The sequence below is a fragment of the Lycorma delicatula genome, chromosome 1 (genome assembly GCF_047948215.1).
Source record: "Lycorma delicatula isolate Av1 chromosome 1, ASM4794821v1, whole genome shotgun sequence".
NCBI classification, from domain to species: Eukaryota; Metazoa; Arthropoda; class Insecta; order Hemiptera; family Fulgoridae; genus Lycorma; species Lycorma delicatula.
In genome coordinates this window covers 111,033,438-111,043,284 of record NC_134455.1, presented here as the reverse complement: position 1 = coordinate 111,043,284, position 9,847 = coordinate 111,033,438, and the positions used below count along the sequence as shown (strand labels likewise).

The following is a 9,847-nucleotide window of genomic DNA, read 5'->3' as shown; positions in this document are numbered from 1 at the left end:
CAGCCTCTCTAACCTAACCTGCCATTTAGTTGTCATGGATCCTTGGAGCGTTTTACAAAAACAATCACAGTGTGAAGGGAGCGCATAGAGAATTTTGCCGTCATTTTAATCTGGGACGGCACGACCGTGTTCCATCAGCACATGCAATTAAAACATGGATATCTAATTTTGAGGAAACTGGTTCGGCAATGAAAAAGAAGCCTCCAGGCCGTGAGCGAACCGTCCGTACACCACAGAATGTTCAAGCTTTACAAGATGCTGTCACACGAAGTCCACATCGGTCAATCCGTCGTCTCTCAGCATCTTTATAATTGGATAGTTCAAGTGTTCGAAGAATGTTAGTGAATGACTTGCAATTCCATCCATACAAGCTGCAGATCGTCGAGGAACTGAAACCGAATGATGCAGTTGTGTGAGCACAATTCTGTAATGTAATGCTTCAGAAGATAAATGATAACGAAGAGTTTGTTCACAAACTGTGGATGTCAGATGAAGCATATTTCCACCTCAGTGGATTTGTTAACAAGCAAAATTTCAGAAACTGGACACAAGAAAATCCTACGCAGCTACACCAGCGTCCATTGCACAGCCACAAAGTGGCCGTGTGATGTTTTAAAAAAATTAGGGTTCAAATACAGATATAGAAGAACGATTGCTAACATTTACAGGAACCAAACAGCAACAGTAATAATTGAAGAACATAAGAAAGAACCTGTAATAAGAAAGGGAGTTCGACAACAATGTTCCCTATCCCGTTACTTTTTAATCTTTACATAGAACTAGCAGTTAATGATGTTAAAGAACAATTTAGATCCGGAGTAACAGTACAAGGTGAGAAGATAAAGATGCTACGATTTGCTAATGATATAGTAATTCTAGCTGAGAGTAAAAAGGATTTAGAAGAAACAATGAACGGCATGGATGAATTCCTACGCAAGAAATACTGCATGAAAATAAACAAGGACAAAACGAAAGTAATGAAATGTAGTAAAAATAGCCACTGAATGTGAAAATAGGAAGAGAAAAGATTATGGAGGTAGAAGAATTTTGTTATTTGGGAAGTAGAATTACTAAAGATGGACAAAGCAGGGGCGATATAAAATGCTGAATAGCACAGGTGAAACGAGCTTTCTGTCAAAGATATAATTTGTTTACATCAAAAATTAATTTAAATGTCAGGAAAAGATTTTTGAAAGTATATCTTTAGGGCGTCGCTTAATATGGAAGTGAAACTTGGACAATCAGAGTACCTGAGAAGAAAAGATTTGAAGCTTTGGAAATGTGGTGCTATAGGAGAATGTTAGGAATCAGGTGGGTGGATAAAGTGACAAATGAAGAGGTGTTGCGGCAAATCGATGAAGAAAGAATCATTTGAAAAAATATAGTTAAAAGAAGAGACACACTTATAGGCCACATATTAAGGCATCCTGGAATAGTAGCTTTAATATTAGAGGGTCAGGTGGAAGGAAAAAATCGTGCAAGCAGGCATTGTTTGGAATATGTAAAACAAATTGTTAGGATGTAGGGGGTATACCGAAATGAAACGACTAGCGCTAGATAGGGAATCTTGGAGAGCTGCATCAAACCAGTCAAATGACTGAAGACAAAAAACCTACTGTTGGCCCAACCAGGCTGTACGTCCTCTTCCACTCCACTGACAAGCCACTTATTTATTACTGAATCAATGATAATGACAAAAAATTTATAACAGGACAGTGGTTTTTGGTTAAGATTCTTTTTTTTGTTTTTGTTCTCTTTATAAATTTTTAGTTTAATATCATTCTAGAAATTTGTAAAAATCTACCTTTTTCCAATATTCTAGTGTTCTTCACTCATCCAGATAAACATGTATCATATCAAAGGTGTTGATTCCACCCATATGTTTGTTATAGTCTAAAACCATAGGTGATTTTCTGACCATGGTAACCCTACCCTGTCTACTTTTTATATTTTTCTCATCTCTTACTTTAGAATATTTAGAGACAAGAATGACTAGCTTTTTTGGAACTTTTTCTGTTTAGGCTGATAATATTATTCTATTTTGTTTGCAGTAATCCTTTTGCCCAACATTTAATTGGCCTTTTACATTACTGAGAAGCCCTTTTTTTATTTTTTTGAATTATGCCAGTATGGAATGTTTCATTTTGATACAATTTAATTAAAGGAAGAATGGTAAAAGAAAATTATTTGTTAAATGTGATATCCCTTTTTCAGGTAGTTGCTTATTGAAAGAAATTTCTTTATAACATAGTAAGAAAGACCAAATTGTTTTATTTCATCCCTGTTTTTCTGAGAATTTTTCCCCTTATAACACATCATGCTTAAACAATAATTGGAAATGGAGTCACATAGAACCCACAACTTTATCTCCCAATGGTGCTGGTTTTTGTTGGGAAGATATTGCATTAATTATGTTTGCCCTTGCTTCCAATCAGTGATTCATCTACAGAATTTGTTCGTGGCCTACATAGTAACATTTCAATAAAGTGGTCAGTATTGGGTTGAAATTTTTGTGAAGAATTATAGCCGATTTCATTATGTTTTGGAGGCTTGCTATTGTCAACAATCTGAAAAAAATTTAATATAACCATTAACCTGAAACCTATTGCATGTGAACATTTTTCGAAACCATGGTGAGGACTAGTATTTATTTACTGTCCAATAAGATGCTATTGTAGGTTTTTATCAGACCCATTTTTAAAATTACAGTAATGAAATGTCCTTATTTCAGAGAATACGTGACAGAAAACCAGCCCAGTTAAAGCAACTATGAGGAGAAATATTTTATCTGCTAACAATTCTTCTTGTTTGATGAACCTTCTTGTTTCAATGAGAAACATGTCCAGCAGAGCTTGCATAAAAAAAAAAGAAGTAATCAATAAGAGACACACTTACAGGAGGACTGTGTTTGGGACCGACTAGGTGTCTTTTTGTATGCAAAGTTAAGGATAAATTTGGTTTCAACCCTCATTAATGAACCTCCAGATTTCATTGGCATCATTATCATCTGACTGAAAAGAGCTTTCGCTGAATATTTGCATATCTATATGCCTTGTAGTATTAGGCCTTATTAGCATAGGTCTAGTTGACGAGCCAGGTTGATCTAACATATTATCAACTAGGCTTAGAGGTGGTTACGATTCACAAAGACCTATTTTTTGTTTCCGTTTTTGTTGTATATATTGGGTCTTCATCAACAAATAAATTGGATACCAAAATTCTCAGAATGATTATCTCTTATCACTAAGTAATTTCCTGTCATCTAGGGTTAAATAATTGTAATCCATATTCTAAAAAAACGCATATTTCATCAGTTAGTTAGAACATAATCAGTTATAAAAGCAAATCACTAACAAAAACTAACTAATCATTACCTCCACAGCCCATCAAAAACAACAAAGAATGTAAACAGAATGAACTACAAAGTAGATTTACGCACCAACTCTGCTGTTAGTATCATTGCATATTGCACTCTTGTATTGCATTTTCAACCACTGTCCAAAATGGAATACTTGTGATCCACTCTTTACTTGCGTGTTACCTAACACTTACTATCACTGCTTTATCGCACACTGCACTGAACTTAAAAAAACTCTCATTCTGTGGTCCTTGGCAGTATTTATATCTTCTGACCTGCAGTACCAGCACCCAACCCATCCTTTATTGTTCAAACATAATAATTTCCATTGTCCACACCTTCTGTGCTTTCCTAAAAGTCCTTTTCTGGAAATAATCCCTTTGTCATCTCTTTTAGATTCTTCTTTATTTATTTTCTTCTGTCTTCTTTCTGGAAGCTTCCTTACCCATTTGGAGAGATCCAAAAGTCTCACTCATACAATATATACATGCACACAGAGAGATCCAAAAGTCACACTCATCAAAGTAATAAAAAAATAAAGCATTAAGTAATAATATTTAAAAATTGATTTTCACAGCATAAGCTCAAAATGCTTGCCCAGTAATACATTTACAAACTCTTTTTACCATGTTTGAAGCTACTTTGTGAAGCACGTGTATACTGATGTCGTTAATCTTCATTGTTATATTCATAGTTAGTTTCTCCAGTATATGTGACCTGTTTTTATAGACCTTTCCTTTAAGATAACCCCACAGGTAGAAAGCTGGGGACGCTGACCCAGCGTCCCCAGATATATCCCATGGAATTCATCTACAACGCATGCATAAGAATGACTGGAAAAATAATGTTCAACAATGAAAACTCATTCCTCTTGGAAAAACAACATGTTTACCAAGCATTAGCAAAGTACTAATGCAAGTGTCGTGTAATCAATACATATCACAATGGGATCTAGGTTTGCTGTTGTTAACACCCACGGTGCTATCTTGCAAAAGCTGATAGAACTTTTTCACCTATATTACTATAAAAAGACACTTCAATTAGTGCACAACTTTTGGATCTCTCTCTACATAATATAATTATATTAAATATAATATTAACATTACAAAAAATAATTTTTTTCCCTCTTCTTTTTTGTAATATTTTCTAATAATTTCACATTAACGTAATTATTTCAATCAGCACTGAGGATGCGGAATCCCGTTAAATATTTTCATGAAAAATTAAGATAAAATGTCTATTTCAATATTCTGAACTAGAATAGAATAGAATATTCTGGTTTAATAGAAATTATATGTATGTTTTCCGTATTATTTTAATATTCTATTTTGTATTCTGTCTATTCCAGTATTCTGTACTAGGTGGTTTCACAGAATTTATATATATAAATGTATTAAACTAATATATATATTAGTTTTGGATGCATTTCCCATTATCGTAATTCCACATTTTCGCCCCTGTAAGTGGGGTTCCCCACCTCTAAAAAGAAAAAGACCACTGTATTGTATTCCAAAATATTCATATTATTTTTTCATTCTGCTTCTGACAGACAGCATCCAATTTTTTAATGCCACTTATTGTATCAGTAAAATCGCAATTATGCATTTCCTATCCTATAAAAAATCGCAATTATACATTTCCTTGAATTTCATAACCACTTTTCTTTTCCAACTAAACCCAAATTTGCCATCCATGAAAATCTTTTTCAATCCACTATAAGCTGATTAAAAATTAGAGGCATCTTCTTTTCTCCAACAACTCTTGACAGTTCCTTTCTCAACTTCTCAAAAGAGGGAGATTAATAGATCTAACTCTTTTACCTGTTTCAAAATCAAAGTCCTTATGTACCAACTAGCCAATTCCTTTTAAGTTTTGTGTATATTTCAATACATAATCGTATATTTGTGTATATTATAATACATAATCTGTAAGACTACTGACTGATCAAAAAGTGGTCGCATGGATGAAATGCACACCTGATACTTCATAGGTTAGGAATGGGAATGGCAGCTCTCCAGCTGAGGGATGGGCTGGCTGTCCAGAAGAGGAAATCAGCGTGTCCTGATGACACTAGGGAGACCCTGGTGGGATGCCTCTACAGGGGGGGCTAGACAGGGTGGGCAGGCTGCTCCCACGTTACCCTCAGGTGACCAAGTGATGCTTGATTGCCAGACTAGTTGCTTCAGGAGTGTAAATCACAAAAAAAAAGATCAGAAAGTGATGTGCTAGTCTGATCACACAGTGATTCTCGTTTCTCACATCGGATGCACTGTCTTTCCCATCTCAACAAATCCATACAGAAATCTTTGACCCCATCTCAGTATAATTTTTTTACAATTATATTTTATCTCTTTAAAAATTAAATTGTTCTTATGCAAATGATATTCTAAATTATTTAGATGTTTCTTAAACGCCTCATTCTCCTCCGTTAACTGTTTTAATCTTTGCATTTTTAAGGTCTCACTTCTTGTTTCACAACTCATTATTTGCGGCTAACAAGTTCCAGCTGTATGTCTTGTCAAACAATTTTCTAATTTTGTCCTCAGCCTGCATTAACCCATCGTTACCTTCTCTAGAAAAACATTTTTAAGTGTATATTAGCAACGACTACTTTTGTCCTTACACTACAACTTATTTACATATTTATCAAAACTTCTCAGAGTGGACAAAAAATAATGAATTGATATTAATAACAGTTTTAGAATCCAGATACAAACAAATTTATTGTAAACTTGAACAATTTTATGTATGTGTATATATATATATATATATATATATATATATATATACATAAAACATAAAGATACATATATATATAATATTTATATAAACGTCTGGGACTGAGCTTTTTCATACTGCTACCAGGCAGGAAATAAAAGCAACAAGACAGTAAAGAGCTAGATATGACCAAGTCAAACCTACTAAACAATATATATATATATATATGACAATGATATAGTAACTATATCCCACATAATAAAACCTCACATCCTTTGCAAAAGCTAAACGAAATCTCCACAAAACTCATAGAATACTCTAGGGAAGAAAGAATCAAATATATGAAAAGGGATTGATAGTATGAAAGCCATTTTTTTGCGAAAAAAATAATTTGACATGCAGATCTGTTTTTAGATAATGAAATCACATGAATGTACTTAAATTTAATGTTTATAAAACAAAACTTGTTTAATCATAAGAGAATTAATTGTTATCAGCTTTAATAACCCCTTCCTATCATAATCAGTACTTGCACTCTGCACTCTAACACTGTACTGTAATACAGATAAGAATATAAACACTTTATTATAACTAATGTGTATAATAATCTATCATTATAAACAATAGTATATAATACTGGTTGGTTGGTTTTTAAAGTCAAATTATTTTCACAGTTACTATTAGCAAATCATATTATCATTAGCAAATCATATATGATACTGGAAGTTTTAATTATCACATTGCTTATTATTGTGTATTTTATTATCGCAGTTCATGCATGGCCATCTCGTAGAACAATAAAATTACTAAACCAATTTCCAGGGCCTCCAGAATTACCATTACTGGGACATATTGTAACATTAAGCAAAATTAAAAAAGAAGGTAAATATATTATTTCATTTAACTCTTAGCCTAAATATAAAAAAGTTAAATTTATTTTAATATTTCTAAATAGACTTTAAGTAATTTGTAATCAGAAAAGTTGGATTATTGTAAAAAAATTATCTTTTATTTTTTAAATTGATGTTATGTAGTCTTTCAAAAAGCAGCTTAATTAGAAACTGGCAACTGGCCTTGTTAAAACTCAGAATTTATACACCGAGAAATTCTGTTAATTTAACCTCAATGACAAGCACAAGTATGTCAGACCAAAATATGAGCACAAACTAAAATAAATGTCACCCCACTTATCTGAATTACATCAGAATCCGGGTTTATTAAAATGTCAAATAAATAAACATTTAAAGCATAACATACAATAAACAATTAACTACTTCTTCAGTAGTAGCATAGTTATAATTAAAATATTTTCTTACAAAAAGAAAATATATAAACACATTTAAAAAAATATGTAACAGATTTTTTTCTTCTGACAGTTCCATTTTCTGACTTTCTTCACGTAAAAATTATCCCAGTTCAGTTTTGTTGATTAGTTTTCTTACATAGCTTATTTCATTTTTAGAGTAGAAAGAGTCTATATAATGCATTGTTCTCACAACCAAGAGGTGTATTATTTTGTTGCTTTGCACCATCCATCTTATTCTTTTAACAGCTGTGACAAAATTTGCTCAAAAGAGAAAGCTCATGAAAAAAGCTTGGAAACCATTTTACTCCTCACTTTCCCTAATAAGCCGTGGAATGTAATTATTCTTAGGAATGGCTATTCTATTTTAGTAAGTGACTGGTATCTCATTTCAAATTACTGCAACTTATAAATTGTTCATTCATTCATAAACAAATCTTACATTGAGATAATTTCTTGCGAGATTTCAAATAAATGTTTCTTTATTCAGAAATCCTTAAGGTTTAATAGAAACTAGTTTTATTTATTTTTCAATAAAGAAAATGAATAAAACAAAAATATTTATTCATATATGTTACACAAGTCTGTTCACATCAGGAATGAGAAGTTGTGCTCCGCCCACAAAAAACTGAAGGATCTGCTCTGAAATTTTCCTGAAGAGAGTAAGGTAAGTAATGCCAAAAAGATTCAATTCTTCATTAGATTTTATTTTTTTAAATGTAATGAAGATTACAATTAAAAATAACTACCTTTTAATGCTTAATTAGAAATATATTTCAAAAAGTCAAAATTTAAAGAGCAACCAATGAATATTATTTTTTAGTTTATTTAAAAATGTTTTTTTAATGTATTTTATTTTTAATTTCTTTACTTTTATTTTAATTTTAAAATGCTGCCCATATGAAAAAAGTTATTTGGAAGGTGAAAAGAATGAAACCTGATTATTGATAAAATTAAGAAAAGGAATGTAGAGAAGCAATGTAAAAAGACTTTCTTTCTTTATTTTTCCTGTTTAGCCTCTGGTAACTACCGTTTAGATAATTCTTCAGAGGATGATAAATATGAGTGTAAATGAAGTGTAGTCTTGTACATTCTCAGTTCGACCATTCCTGAGATGTGTGGTTAATTGAAACCCAACCACCAAAGAACACCGGTATCCACAATCTAGTATTCAAATCCGTGTAAAAATAACTGGCTTTACTAGGACTTGAATGCTGTAACTCTCGACTTCCAAATCAGCTGATTTGGGAAGTTAACCACTAGACCAACCCGGTGGGTTAATGTAAAAATACTACACCAGACACAACCTACGGCTACTTGGAATGTTGGAATATGTACTATTATTTTACATTAAGACTTACAACTAATTTTCTTGAATTGTCATGTGAAAACCCTTTGAATATCAGATGACAGCAGCTACATAAACAGTTACATTATAACATTTACTTAGCGAGGATAAATTTTTTTAATGTGAAAAATATCTTTAATCATCTAGATACACAATGTAATTTTTTATGTAAAAAATTATCTACTAATATTATCTGGAAGAAATTGCAGTTGAACAATCAGGGGGATTCCTTTTTAAAATAAAAAAAATCATCTAAATTGGTCCATTTTTGAAGAAAACATCTTTATCACACAGTCTTTTTTAACATATATAAGTTGTACTGAAAACTTTCTCCTTTTTTTGAAGTTTTTTAAAATGAGTAATGATTACCATCTATTTCAATAATCAATCTCCTACACCTGGTAGCTTTATAACAATTAAAAATTGAGGATGTTTAAAGACAATGCCAAGCTATGTTTAATAAATCAGTCACATTTACACAAATAGACAACACATTACATAAAATGGAAAATAAAAACTGAAAAAGCATGAAGCCATCAAAATTAATTTGACACTTGGAAACTAAACATCCAGATCATAAAAACAAATCCTTGGAGTTTTTCGAAAGAAAATTACATACTTTGAAAATCAACAAGCTTCTATCTGTAAATCAAGTGTACTGATAAAAGTGCATTTAAAGCATCTTATCTTGTAGCATTGAGTAGCTAAGATGTCCAGACTCCAAACAATCATAGTCAAGCAGCAGTTGCATCGCATGCATACTGATGCTTTTGTTGCTGACATCAGATACCCGTGAATAGCTGTCATATGTCCTATCCGCAATCGGCAGAGGGCTACTTCCTTACGACAGATTTTCCTGTATGAGGAGTCCCATGGCAACACAGAACCTTTAATGTGATAGAGTTTGGTATCTACAGTAGCCGGCCAGCTATGTTGTCACTTTGCGCGAAGAGTGAGTTTCACATAGTTAATAAAGTTTGATGCAGTAACACGGGAAGTGAAGGATGGTTGACTACATGCGTCTTTAGCAGCATAATCTGCACGTTCATTACCCGGAATCACCACGTGGCTAGGGATCCAGCAGAAACTCACTTGTGCGATGCGATTGTTCAACACGGCT

At 32.5% G+C, this 9,847-nt stretch overlaps 1 protein-coding gene across 3 annotated transcripts in view; it reads left to right on the top strand.

Moving 5' to 3' along the window:
* The first annotated feature begins 6,703 nt into the window (after positions 1–6,703).
* The window catches only part of LOC142321152 (cytochrome P450 4V2-like), a 65,080-nt gene continuing 61,936 nt past the window's right edge, over positions 6,704–9,847 (top strand). For 2 of the 3 annotated variants that reach the window (XM_075359160.1, XM_075359149.1), the window contains exon 1: positions 6,705–6,958. In XM_075359160.1, the coding sequence (XP_075215275.1) occupies positions 6,790–6,958 (169 nt within the window). In that variant the 5' untranslated portion in view covers positions 6,705–6,789. Of the gene's footprint in view, positions 6,959–9,847 lie in introns of all 3 variants that reach the window. The other variant, XM_075359154.1, reaches the window with a different exon arrangement.